This window comes from Vulpes vulpes, chromosome 11 (assembly GCF_048418805.1).
Source record: "Vulpes vulpes isolate BD-2025 chromosome 11, VulVul3, whole genome shotgun sequence".
NCBI classification, from domain to species: Eukaryota; Metazoa; Chordata; class Mammalia; order Carnivora; family Canidae; genus Vulpes; species Vulpes vulpes.
Genome location: NC_132790.1, coordinates 27,806,608 through 27,821,171, shown reverse-complemented (window position 1 = coordinate 27,821,171; position 14,564 = coordinate 27,806,608). Strand labels below are relative to the sequence as shown.

Below are 14,564 nucleotides of genomic sequence, written 5' to 3'. Positions count from 1 at the left end.
AAAAGCAAATTAAGATATATTCATATTTCTTAAAAGCAGAACATATATTATCTTTTACTGAATCTCAAAAAACATGAAATATTAGTCATAAAAAATTTATAATGCCTATTTATAAAGCAATATACATACCAAATACCATTACAAAGAACCTCTAAGGGGCTGTCAAATTAGTGGAGCCTACTACTTTATCACTGAACTTTAAAAAGTGAATCATCTGTTAAATTGTGGTGGCCTTTTATGCAGAGATTACATTGTAACGGGATTTGACCTGAGTACTTAAAGCTTGCCTAACCAAATGCAAAAACATAACCAACTGAATAAACAGTTAACACCTCTATGGTCAGGATCCCTGAGTATAGAAATATTACTCTTAAGATAAAAGTCTCAGGAATCTGCTATACAACAGGAAGACTGTTTCAAAACTACGTTATACTATGTCATAAAAAATCAGGGGTTGTATGACTAATGGCTTACTTATGTGCAATTGTTGTTAACCGTTCATCGTTTACTGCTCTCCGAACTTCAGCACGGTGGCGCTCTGTTGAGATGCTATGAAAAAAAATAGCCATTATAGAACTCTGCCAAGCAGGCAGCTCTTTTCTATACTTTTACTAAATGTTTAAGTCAACATTCTGCTTGGGGAGGAGGGGGGACAAGACTGATTTGTGAAAAGAAATAGACAGGTGCCTAACATATATCTTCAGATGCTTTAAACTAAAATCATAGAAAAGAGTTCATACTGATTTTGTGTAACTGCAGAGAGAATTAGTTGCAAATTAAAAATCACAGGAAGACAAATCAGCTTGATATCAAGCCATTACTTCCAAAACTCAGAAATGTCAGACCATGTTCAAGATTAGCAGAGGTTCCTGTTATCTAAATATGCAAACAACCACTGAATGACTCTTAATCATGACTACTAAGAGGATTTTGGCATTTGGAAGAAAGTCTTCTAAAGTCTTTTCTAAAGCTTAAGAGTCTATAATTTTATGTTCAGTGAATATAATAAAGAAACAAAAGTGGCAAGATAATCTATTTCCTGTGGCTATACGCTATGAAATTTGACACTGGGACATTACTTTCTTATTACTTAACACCTCAGCTTTCAGCTGTATGTCTTCTACATTACACTATGTTACCATTACAGTAAAAATGTGCTTACATTGCTCCTATTTAAATACATGTAAAGTTAATACTAAACAAGTGAAAAAAGGCTATACTCATTCCACTCATAAATACTCAAAATGAATTCCACTCTTCAAATTGTAATCTTTACTGCTTATGCTAAATCAGTATTATCAACTAAAATACTTAAGGGGCTGGAAAGCAGATTTATGAGGAAATAGAAACAACAAACAAGGGACGCCTGGGTGGCTCAGTGGTTGAGTGTGTGCCTTCTGCTCAAGGCATGATCCTGAAGTCCCAGGATTGAGTCCCACATCCGGCTCCCTGCATGGAGCCTGCTTCTCCCTCTGCCTGTGTCTCTGCCTCTCTCTCTCTCTCTCTCTCTGTCTCTCATAAATAAATTAAATTTAAAAAAAAAAGAAAAAGAAAGAAACAACAAACAAAAAATATGTAAGTTGTTAAATATGAAGACAATAAGAGTAAGAATTTGACTTAATAATATCCCCATATTACTGTCAACCAAATATAGGAAAAGAGTCTTCCCTATTTTCATTTAAAAAAGGAATAGGACAAAATGGTTTTAAATGTAGAAAGGAAACCTCAGTTAAATCAGAACATTTTCTGAGAAAGCTCAAGATGTTAGAATGGATCAAAGACAAGGTATCAAAGAATCCCATTCACTAGAATTTTTTTAACAGATTCAATTGCCACTCTGGCAGGAAGCTAAGGGGATATATTATTCTCAAGGCTATGACTATATAAAAACCGCTCATTTCTAAGACAACAACTTCCTAGCATCTCCTTCTTCCCTCCCAACAAATGCCACTGGGCCACTCCAGGTCTTTAGATCTTGTTGCTACTAGCTCTTCTTTCCTTCAAAAATACCTCCCCTTCTCAGGTGACCCAAACCTAAAATAACCTGCATTAAACGCTTTGACTACAGAATAAATGATAAATTATATAACTTTCTGTAACAAAGCACACAACTGGGATGGGATATCTAAGTACCAACAACGTGAACACCTCTGTCTTCAATTTGAGAATGAAAAGTACTAACACCCCTCAAAATGAATTTCTAGAGTCACATCTCACAAACTTTTATGATAATTTACCTAAGAACTTTTGAGAGTTCTCCAAGAAGATCTTTCTTTTCCTTGGTGAGATCTCCCTGTGCCCGAAGTGCACTGATAACTCCAGCATATGCCTCCAATTCTAGAAGAAGAAAATTATTTTATCAAGATAGGCCTTCAATATTTTAATACTGTCGCTACATATAGTGAAACTTCAGGGCAAAAAAAACCCTAGAAATCAATAAATACACAAAATTTTAAAATTTCCTCTCAAAAATTTTATTTAAGAGCACTGATTGAAATGTGGCTTTTATAACTGGATATCTTGTTTTTTATTGCCTCCCAGGAGTCATAAAAATAAAATTGTTTAAGTAGAAAAATCAATGGCAAATATTTTCTCTCATACCTTATCATTAAAGAATGTTTAACTCAGATGCTACCAACAACTGGAAACAGGCTCCCAGTGATACAAGGCCAATAAGAGAAATTTTTAGCTTTACTGACCGGTATCTACACTGACCAATCTTTGAGATAATTCCTTAGCCCTGCCTAGCACTCAAACTACCTTCTACCTCCCTCCTTGGGTTGAAAGTACCACAAGTACTGTACAACAGAAAAACTCCTAGAATAAGAGTCAAATAACCAGATTCTGGCGCCAGTACCACCACTTAATAGTTGTGTGAACTTGGGCAAGTCCTTTCTTATCCCTGAACCTTAATTTCTTTATCTAGGAGAGACATTCCAGATTTAAGATCATCTGCATCTACTATTGAAATGACCAAGAGAAGTTAGGGAACATGACTTGCTCTCATAGCAAGCCAGATATAATATACTAAACCCCTGTACCAGACAGTTTCACTATCTTTCCACAGCAACAATCATTATGAAATGAAACAGTCAGTTTCCAACACTGGTTAAAATAAAAACCAGGGACGCGTGGATGGCTCACTGGTTGAGCATCTGTCTTTGGCTCAGGGGGTAATATCGGAGTCCCAGGATCAAGTCCCACATTGGGCTTCCTGCATGGAGCCTGCTTCTCTCTCTGCCTGTGTCTCTGCCTCTCTCTCTCTCTCTGTCTCTCGTGAATAAATAAATAAAATCTTTAAAAATATATATACATATAAAACCAAAAAGTCCTCACTGGCTCCCAATGAACCATGCCTGCACTCCTTGGGAATTGTTTTTTTTTTTTTTTTTTTTTTTTTTTTTTTGGTATTACTTTTATACAGTCCCTTCCCACACTAACTCTGGGGTTGGCATGTGACTTGCCTTGGCCAGTGGAACATCACCATACATGACACAAACAGAAGTTCACTAACATTTGCACACAAGGCCTTGCTCTCTTGGAACCTTGAGATTACCAAGCTGTGAAGAAGCTCAGGATGAAAAGCCACATGGAGAGAGGCCCATCAGAGCTGAGCCTCGTCAACTAGCTAAACTACCAGCTTAGTGGTACAGCCACATGAGAGAGTTCAGGCAAAAGCAGCAACCACAGAATCAAAAGAAAAAATAGTTGTCTTAAGCCATTAACACTATGAGACAGGTATATCCAAGCAAAATACAATGATAGGAAATAAGTGTCCAAACTAGTTACCTTCTTAGTCAATTCAAGTTGATACTAGTATTTGGCATTTCCCAATGTCTGACACACAAATAATGAAGGCAGGCATATCTGCATCCTAGGTACACCAATAATAAACTAGTAGCCTCATTCAGTTCATGTTATTCACAATTCTAAGAGTCAAAAAAAAAGTGAGCTGACTATTAAGCAGAAATGTCTAATCCAAATGAACTATCCCATGTGTAAACATGCTGCATATTCAATGTATCCTGAAGACCATGTAGATGTTTCATGGGGTCTCTCTGGAAGGACAAAGCTTTCCTGCTCTGAGTAATAAAGGAAATATCTAGTACCAGAAAACACATATATTTTAGCTTTTATCAGGACCCAAAGTAGAGTTCAGAAAGACACTGGGGATAACCAACTAAGAAATCACTATACTAAAAATTAATGCCTCATTTACAGAATATTTTATTTAACAAATCAGTACTGAGTCCTATTATATATGTACCAGATAGTATGCTAAATCCTGCCTTCATAGAGTTAACTCTGAATAAAGCTACAGTGAAACAAGTCATCGAACAATGATGATACAGTTTATAATATAGTGGTAAAAGCATAGAGGAGAAACACATCATCCAGTCTAGAAAGTGTGCTCTAAGCAAGCAGGAGAAAAAATGCAAATATGCAAAAGGAAAAGAGTAAAAGAGCAAATAACTTCTCAAATAGACATCAACTTTCCAGTAACAGTCAGTGACTAGAGTTTTACTTTTGGGAAAGTATTTGGATAGTCACTAACTCAAACCAAACTCAGTTGCACTTTACTACTACTACAAGGTACCATGCAGAATATCATATGAACAAAACAAAGTCCCTATTCTCAAGGTAGTTAAAATCCAAGAGACACATACACAGGAATCAAGAAGGATGAAAATGGAAAAGTTGTTTGGGGCCAAAAGAAGCCTAATTCCAGGCTAAAAAGTTGTATTTGATAGGACTCAGTAGTTGACTGCAGAAACAGGAGAAGGAAAGGAATCAGGTTTTGTAGTGTGTGAGATATTTAGGAGAAGGGCAATACCATAAAAATAAATGGAGAGGTCAGAGAGAGAAAGCCGTATGAGGAAAAAGAAAAAGAAAGTTCACTTTTGGCCTATGCAATTTATGGTGATCAAGATACTACTTCAAAGAGTGAAATTAACCAAAGAAATGTGGCAAAGGTTTTTGACATTTCAAGTCTCATTCCAAGTCTAATTAAGAAGTCATGGACAAAAGTAAGCAGTGGTAACCTCACACAAAATGGACTCAGACCACAGTTACCAGTATCATACAATCCGAGGCACTTCCCACCTTCTCCAGAAATTCACTTGTTGTAAAGAACCTTTACAGGCTGGCTGCCCAACCTCCTTCACGTTTGATTTCCATTTTGTAGGGTATCCTCAGATCCTGACAAATATCAAACTTAGTTGAATTTCTGGTATTTCTGGTACCATTCTCTTGTAGTGTTTAATGACACATAAATAACAATTTAATAAGAGATACAAGCAAACACCACAGAAAACAAAAAGATTTGCCAAGCCACTTTACAAAGTCTTCAACACATCCATTAAAAAAATAAATAAATAAATAAATCAGCACTTCATTTATACTATAGTACATGAAGCATGAAGTCGCATGCTGGAGTTGTAGCTCCGGAATGGTTTTTTAAAAATAGGTTAGGGGAAAGGCAGGATAGAAGGAGGAAAGCATTTATCTATCATTGGTATGTTCATTATATTGCTAAAAAAAAAAATTCTCTATCCCAGTCTTTATACTTAAGTAAAATGTAAACGTTTAGCATTTTTGTTAAATGATTTATAACTATTTTTAAAAGAACAAATCTAATTCTTAAAATATTTTAAATTAATCTTTAAATACAGTACTTTCTCTAAACTTTGGACCTAAAACCAGTGTTTGAAGGCAATTCAAAAGTTTCATTGTTATGATAATGAGCCAACGGGTGGGGAGGAAGTCCTTCTGCAAATCACTATCAAGGCTCACCTCCCAAAGTGAAGGGTCATAGAAGATGACATTACCCTGTAGGAAGGCTGTTTTCTTTTGTATAGAAACAGCTCTCTAGCAACATTATCCACACAGCTCTGGCTAAAGTTAAGGATAAATTTAGACTTAAAGGTTACCAATTTTATATTTAAAGGTAATCTCTTGACTCAAGGTCCCAAAAGCCCAGAAATTCTAATCCAATCTACTGTAGCTGCGATCTGTTCATTTGCAATTATTTTAGCTATGAAGTAAATACCAGTCCAACTTTAAAAATGGTAGCTAGAAAGCTATAGCAATTGCATGTAAGTGTGTAGAAAATCATCCTTGAATTAGTACTAAAAGTTTGGATATAAGATTAAAGGAAAAAAATAATAATGGAGGGATTGTCCAAAAAAGCTCTCTAAACATCCTACAATACAATGGTAAGAAATAGTTTAAAATAAGAGAAATCCTCATAGTGGCCTGAGGGGAAATAAAAAGGGTAAATGTTACTAGCAGACAGGACCAACTCAGCTACGGCAGCTACACTTCAGATTTACAGAAAAGAATTCCCAACAAGGATTTCCTTTGAAGATTCACCTGCAAATAAATAAATGTCTGAAAGCAACTGCTCTAAAACACTATACCTTCTGATGTCAAGTACTGTAGTAGACCCCTTTTATATACAATTAATCCACATAACAAACTTATGAGGCAGATATTATTATGCATCTTTTACCAAAGTGACAATAGATTTAAGAAGACTAAATACACTGTCCTTGATCTTGTGGGTCATGAGTGACAAGACCAAGACCCCAGGTCCCTCTGAATTCAACGCCCACACTTTCCCCTCCAAAATCATAAATATTCCAATAATTCATATCGACTTCCAAAACATTTAGTGTTCTTTTTCAAACTATTCTTTCGTTTACTGAGCACCCTCTATGTGCTACCCTGGAACTATAGTGATAAAGAAGACAGCAAGGTCCTTCTTGGATCTTATAGTCTAAAGCATTAGTTCTCAACCAAAGTTCCTCATTTGAACCACAGAATATAAAACATGACTTCAGTAACTCAATTTTCCCAAGAATAGACAAAACTATTCCCATCCTAAATGCATAAAAAGAAGTTAGTTCATTACATACAATGGATTAGGCCTAGCATTAGTGCTTAATTCTCTCCCTTAAAGTACAAGTTGAGAAAGGTTGCTCTAAAGGAAAAGAAGCTCAAAATAATTAATTATAAACATAAGGCGTGTTTTATTACTGATACTAAATACAATTCAGGAAAGTCAACATAGTTAATATTTACTTAGAATTCAGAAACAGTATTTAATTCATACATACATTCACGAAGGCTAAAAGTATGTTAAAGTGAGACTGGAATCATATTTCCTGGGTTACAATCCTGACTCCATGAACTACTATCAGCAGCACCTTGGGTTCTAAGCTTCAGTTTTGTCATCTGTAAAACGGAAAACACAAAAAACCCCTACCTTTCCCATTTGAGTGACGATTAAATAAGATATTGAATGAAAAGAACTCAGAATAGCCCAATACCCCTCAAGAACCCTTAGCTACTATTTTTATTACTATGGTCCATGCACCTACTAAGTACAAAGTGACGATTTGAGTGACGATTAAATAAGATATTGAATGACGATTAAATAAGTGACGATTAAATAAGATATTGAATGAAAAGAACTCAGAATAGCCCAATACCCCTCAAGAACTCTTAGCTACTATTTTTATTACTATGGTCCATGCACCTACTAAGTACAAAGCACTATGCAAGGCACTAGGGAAATAACAAGGAGTACGATAGGGAGTACACCTCTAAATAATTTCTAGTGCAGCATGAGATATAACATCCAGGCAAACAGCCATGACAAAAACAGAAAGGGAAAAGTTATCACAGAAAGGCATAAAACATAAAAAATGCAAATCGTACCCAATTTTCTAAGAATCCTTTTGCATTCATCCCTGCTGAGATCCAAAAGGGTTGGCCACACAACAGGCATTGCTGCTTCTTTTTGGTAGCCCCAAAGAGCTTGTCTTCCCTACCAAAACAAAATGAAACAAAAATCAAATTACCAAAGTACATTAAAAATGCCACTTACCTGGAGATCTACACACTAAGAAGTAAAACCAGTAAAAATATCTCACGATTCTATTTCACCACCTCACTTTTCAACTTCTGACAAAGGAAGAACTAAACAACCATTCCGGAACTTATTATTCCAGCACAGGATAATGGAAAGGGCACAGGCTTTAGAGTTAGACACCTCCAGTTTCTAGTTTCAGCTTTCAACTCACTGGCTGGGTGATCCTGGAAAAGTGGCCTATCTGGGCAAAAATTTTCCACACCTGTAAAACAGAGGTATTATCATCCAATCTGTTATAAGGCTTATAGAAAAGTATTTGAAGTTCTTATAGTGGCTGGCATGTTGTTTAAAAAATAGGTGCTATTCCCTGTGTGACCTGCGCCAAGTTACTTCATTTGCGTCAGCTCTCTCACTTAGAAGTTACAAGAGGTAAAATACATAAAGTTCCTAGCGCGTTACATGGACTAATGGAACTTAACAAAAAACTTTCTTCTCAAGTCTTAAAACAATGAACGATGAATTTACACCCTGTAGTCACTAAACAATCATTTACCAAAAGTTTAGATGTCAGGAACTTACTTCGTACTGGGAATTGGTCTAGAGGATGAAAAGACAACAGCGCTGGGCGCTTGCACAATACCTGCTTAGCACACAGTAGATCCACTGTAAATATTTGTTAAGTAGATGAATGAAGACAGAGAAGAGTGAGTAAAGTGAATGAGTGAGTGAGCGAGTGAGTGAATGAATGAATGAATGAACGAACGAATGAGGGAGCTCACTGTCTAGTCGAGGAGTCAGGCAGCGAACCGTAATCACTGCTAGATCCCGTGGCAGGCACTGGAGCTGCTAACTCGGAGCCCGGAGCTGATCCCCCCCCTCCTCCGACTTCCCATAGTCCTCTCAGCTACGGACCAACCCAGAGCCAGGAGAACTGGACTGCGCGCCCCGGCCGGCAGGATGACATAAAGAAAAGGGGTGGGGAGGAGGAAGAAGGGGCAGAGCCAAAGGAATCCGCTCCCTCCACAGCCAGTCCCCGCCTCCCGACAGGATCTCGGAGGCGGCCGGCGACCGCCCGAAGCGAGCACCACGTCACGGCATCCCGACGCGTCCCCGCCAGCGCACCCCACCGCGGGGCCGCGGCGCCCTGGGAATCGGGGCGGCAGCAGCGGGAGCCCGCTCCGGAGCCGGGAGCTCGTGTAATCCTGCCCCCGCTCAAGTGTCAAGGAGGCAAGCCCGCCCCGCCCCCTCCCCAAACACGCACTCTCCAGCAGCACCACAACAAGAGCAGCCCGCCCACCCTCCTCACCCGCGCCCCTCGGCGCCGACCCCGATGTCAAGCCCCCTACCCAAGCCCGGCAGGGCCAGCAGCCGGTGTCAGGGGCCCCGGCCGGCATCAGCGCCCCACTCCCCCCTCAGCCGAGAGGACAACGGAGAGAAAGTAGGCGCGCGGACAGCCAGGCAGAGGCCGAGACTCACCGGGAGGCTCCCGGAGCCGGACCCCCAGGATCCCAGCACCAGGCCTTCCAGAGTCCCCCTCAGCACACCTCAGGGAGCCCCACGATCCCGTTAGGAGACAACGGAGGATGGGGCTGGGCGTCCCAACCCGGGGGACCAAAAGCTTAGCCCGGCGGTCCTCCAGCCTGGCTAACCTGCCAGCTCTTCCCAGCGCCTTGTCTGAGAGTCACCCACCTGCCCGGCCTTTCGGGGCTCATCTAAAAGGCTCCTCCGCCAAGACTAGGGAACACCAGGAATTGGGTTTGTTTGCGGTGCCTCAGAAGGGGCAAGATGGCGACAGGCATCAGGGCGCAGGCGCAGCCGCGCGCTGCCAGTCGGGAGGTGTAGTTCGCCTTTCCCGCCTTTCGGAGAACAGACTCCAGAAGGCCTCCATTCTCCCTGTCCCTCTTTTCCTCCGCGTTTTGAAAGGAAAGAGGAGATATCGCGGGAGGTGCTGGGAGTTGTGGTCCGAACCCAAGCTCCCTCCTCTTTCGCTCTCGGTGTGCTGTCGAAGGCGCAAGGAAGGCCGGGATTGTAGTTTCCTAGGCTTCTCCTCCATACCCTCCTCTCAGGCTTTGCGCGCCTCTCCTCCGGCTGCCGTCTCCCAACCAATCGGCTGCGCTCTCTGCTACGTGTGGCGTCACACGTAGAGGCCAAAATGGCGCCGGTAGCTGGAGCTGACGCTTTGCGGCGACCTTTACCCTGAGAGGAGGTTAGGGACGGTAGAAAAGCAGCTTTGTCCCTGAAGTGCAGTTGAGGATTAGGATCGGATTCCTCAGAGTCATGGGAGCAATTGTCAGCGGCCTCCAGCCTCCACCAGGCGCAACTCAAGGAGAGAGAATCCACACTGCAGGAACCGACTTAGCGGACGTCGCAATTGGCGAACCCAGTCTGAGGGTAGCGGAGATGCCAGTGGAGAAGGCGAACCCGAGCGTTCTCCGCTTCGGGTTTCTCCACGTATGAAGTGGGAATGATAGTGGTATCTCGTGCTTTAGCTGCCAAAGGCCAGAGGAGAAGGTATTTATTAGAGGCCCTGCGACGTGGTAGGTTCCCCCTTCAGCCTTTGTTCTTACTGAATCACAGAACAAATGTGTGAAGAAGGTATTGCCCCTATTTTACATACGAGAAAAGGGGCCATAAAATCGAAGCCAGCGTTCGGTATTGTGGAAGAATCAATCCAAGTTTTGTGATTGCCCTTCCTCTTAAATTGTGTACTTTTGGAAACATCGGATCTGGTAAAAAAAAAAAAAAAAAAAAAAAAAAACAACGCCCAAGTCAAGGAGGGTTTTTACTATGCTTTCTGATAACAAAAGTTTCATGTAAAATGGGGTTAATATTACCCTATAGTGATGTTGTGATACACAACGTAGAAAAACGTTATTTGTAAATTGTGGACCACTCTGCAAACGTGTGAGACTGGTCATATTCTTGAATGGAGCTATAGATTAGAAAGAGAAAATAAATAACAGCATGTAAGTTTATTACCATTTACCCATTAGCTAAGAAAATACTCTGTTGAGGTCCTAGAAAATTGTTACTGTTGAAACCCAAGCCTGCACCTTCGGAAAGTCATGAAGTGGGACAGTTAATCCCCAGGCCCTTGTCTCCCTCTTTGATCTTAACAATGCATTCTCTTAATCTATTTCCCACTAAATTTAGGTGCCACCTGTTTTCAGGTCAATTAGTTAACTTTTGGAAAGATGGTAAAAGAAAATTTAACAAGATTTTGTAGTTTAATGTACATTTTTTTATTTGAGCTTCACAGCATCTCAGTGAAGTAGGTATGATTTAGATATATTCCCCACCCCCTCCCTGCCAACTCACACACACTATGAACGTGGAAAACACAAATTGAAGAACTCACCCAGTTTCACAAAGCTAGGAAATGAAGGGAGCTGGACTTTATAACCCCAGGTCTTGTAGCTTCCAAGTGTCTTCCTCTACAACAGATGTTAAGGTGACAGGCAATGGAGTAGAAATGGAAAGACAAGCTGCTTATAAAACTGACCCTGAACATAATAAGTAGTATGTAAGTCAAGAATTATAGCTTACTCTGCTTACCTGGAGCCAAGTATTATAAGCATCTCACATATTAATTCATTCAGTCCTTAAAATTTTATGAGGTAGAAACTTATTATGTCTAATTAAAAATGAGAAAACCAAGGCATGGGAAGGAGGTTAAATAGCTTGCCTAGAGTCACACATTATAAATAAATGGTAAAGCCAGGACTTAAACCTAAGCAGCTTGATGCTCTAGGCCAGTGGTTCTCAAACTTTCATGTTCAGTAGGAACTGAGGATCTTGTTAAAAATGCAAATTTTGGGATCCCTGGGTGGCGCAGCGGTTTGGCGCCTGCCTTTGGCCCAGGGCGCAATCTTGGAGACCCGGGATCGAATCCCACATCGGGCTCCCGGTGCATGGAGCCTGCTTCTCCCTCTGCCTATGTCTCTGCCTCTCTCTCTCTCTGTGACTATCATAAAAAAAAAAATTAAAAAAAAAAAATAAAAAAATTAAAAAAAAGGGGATCCCTGGGTGGCGCAGCGGTTTGGCGCCTGCCTTTGGCCCAGGGCGCGATCCTGGAGACCCGGGATCGAATCCCACATCAGGCTCCCGGTGAATGGAGCCTGCTTCTCCCTCCGCCTGTGTCTCTGCCTCTCTCTCTCTCTCTCTGTGACTATCATAAATAAATAAATAAATAAATAAATAAATAAATAAATAAAATTTTTAAAAAATGCAAATTTTGATTGAGTACATCGGAGTCGGACCTAAAATTCTGTATTTCTAAAAAGCTCTCGGGCAGCCTGGGTGACTCAGTGGTTTAGAGCCTTCAGCCCAGGGCGTGATCCTGAAGACCCCGGATTGAGTCCCATGTCAGGCTCCCTGCGTAGAGCCTGCTTCTCCCTCTGCCTGTGTCTCTGCCTCTCTCTCTCTCTCTCTCTCTGTATCTCTCATGAATAAATAAATAAATCTTTAAAAAAAAAAAAAAAAAACTTTACCCTCAAGAACTTCTCCTACCCTTGACTTTCCCTCTAGCATAAGACAGGTACTCCTGCCTCTACTTCTACACATTTTATGACAGAATTCAGAACATTTAGGTTTTGGTCATTTGTTCAAAAATCTTCCTGACTAGACAAAGCTCTTACACTCCAGTGACTAGTACATAAAAATAATAGTTAACACTCATCGAGGGCTTTCTCTATTCCAGGTGCTGCTTTATACATTAGTGTGTTTAATCTCCACAATAGCTTTATGAGATATACTATTCCCATTTTATGGATGGAGAAACTGAGGCACAGAGAGATTAGGTAGTTTACCTAAGGTAACAAGCTACTGAGTATCAGTGCCATGATTTTAGGTAAGGCACTTTGAGTCCAGGAAACGTGTGATAAATGAGAGCCATCTTCCACTTTCAAAAAAGAAAAACTAAGACTTACTGTCCTACTAGACATAAGTATAACTGCCTATACTCTGGAAAAATGTATTGGAGTATGATATTTGTCTCAAACTTTATTCCTCTATTGACCAACCAGGTTAAGCAGGTTTCTGGAAACAGACTTCTTCAAGATGCCTACCATCCACCATTCTAATTTTGTGGTGCTGTGTTGTAGACGGTGAATTTCACAATTATCATGAAAACATCTGTTAAATTCTCTATAATATTGTACAGGTAGGAAAGTCAAGGTGGATAATACCTTAGATATTTCTTTTCAACATGAAAAAACAGATATAAAGATGTCAAATGAATTAACTGGAATCATACAGGAACTTCACGGCAGGACTGGGACTGGCAACCAGCCCTTTTGATTTACAGGCTCTTTCCACTGTACCACACTGCCCTTAGATTCTTACCTTCGGAAAGTTGTATTACCACAATGGTATAGCCAAGGTATATACTAAAAATGAGAATAGCAAAACCAAAAAAATAAATTAGTAATATAAGTAGAATATAAAATAATAGATCAAGATAAGTAGATTTGGGGGACAGAAAAGAAAGAAGGAAAATAAACGGGGGGAGAGGTACTGGCAATTACATATCAAGATTTCATAGAGGATCCAAAATGCTTTGAACAATCTGGAATAGCTTCAGAAAGGAGATGAAATATCTGGACGCTGCCTTGTCAACTGTGATAACTCCTCTCCCTCACTACCCATTAAATTCTGTAGTTTCTTGCTTCCTGAATAGCCAGCCCCATTGTTTCAGTGGGCTGATGATGAGGCCTTGTCACCTGTGTGGAGTTGACCTTTTCCCCAACCCTCTTCCTCCAATAGAACTTTTCTACACTCCTTGCCTCGTACATCTACCGTGCTTCTACTGCTGTGAGGGTGAGCTTTCTAAAATACAAAGCTCACAATGCCAGTAACCTGCATAAAACTTTTCAGTGGTTCCCAGTTGCCAACAGAATAAAGTTCCAACTTTTTTACAAGCAAACTCATGACAACACAAAGAAATTTCCTTCCCATATCTAATATTTTCCCAGAGCACTGCCAGCACTTCTTTATCTTGCCTAAAATCCGATATTGTTCTAAAGTAAACTGCTTCACTTGAAGCCCTTTCCAATGAAGTTCTGTCTCCATTTTCTGTATCTTGAACCAGAAGTAAAGGCTGACATTCTCTTCACCTTGTTAACTACAACTTCCAGACCAGCTGCCTCTGCATTGAGGCTTTTACTATCAAGCTATGCAAACTCCATTCCAACTTCATTCCATCTCTCTGGGGATGATGGGATCTTAGAAGCTTTTTAACTGCCTGCTATCATCAGTTTATGTTATATCCCCTCTGCCTTTGTCCTCAACAAAAAGGTAAAACAAAATAAAACGTTCCCCAGCACTGCCCTTCTACCACCCATTTCTTTGATCATATCCTGTACTTTGTTCTCCAGAACTGTTCCACCTCTGAAATCAGTAACCAAGGTATTCCACCTTCTAAACAAGACCTCCTTTTATTCCAGTTTTTTTTTTTTTACTCCTTTATCCTCACCAAACCTGTTCTTCAACTTCAGTGAAATCTGTAGTTTATAGTCTACCAGTCCCAGGTTTATTCCCCTCCTCCAGCTTTACACTCTTCCCTTTCTAAGTTGGGCCCTGTGATCATTTATTTCAAACTCAGTCTCATTGGCAGTTCAGCCATCTCTGTCCTTCCATACAGACCCTAAAACAGCCCTCAACCTTGGATCAGTTCCTCTCCTACATCCCT

General features: G+C 40.4%; 1 protein-coding gene across 10 annotated transcripts in view; it reads right to left on the bottom strand.

The window, feature by feature from the left end:
• Positions 1-9,886, bottom strand: part of EMSY (EMSY transcriptional repressor, BRCA2 interacting) — a 91,573-nt gene extending 81,687 nt beyond the window's left edge. For 6 of the 10 annotated variants that reach the window (XM_072725954.1, XM_072725955.1, XM_072725956.1 and 3 more), the window contains exons 1-2: positions 9,566-9,687; positions 7,723-7,831 (exon numbers count right to left, since the gene is read on the bottom strand). Coding sequence is in view for 3 of the 10 variants with exons in the window: in XM_026010441.2 (XP_025866226.1) it covers positions 475-549; positions 2,238-2,337; positions 7,723-7,792 (245 nt within the window). In the remaining 7 variants the exon portion in view is untranslated. Of the gene's footprint in view, positions 1-474; positions 550-2,237; positions 2,338-7,722; positions 7,832-9,565 lie in introns of all 10 variants that reach the window. The other 4 variants (XM_026010441.2, XM_026010443.2, XM_026010442.2 and 1 more) reach the window with 2 other exon arrangements.
• Between the last annotated feature and the right edge of the window lie 4,678 nt (positions 9,887-14,564).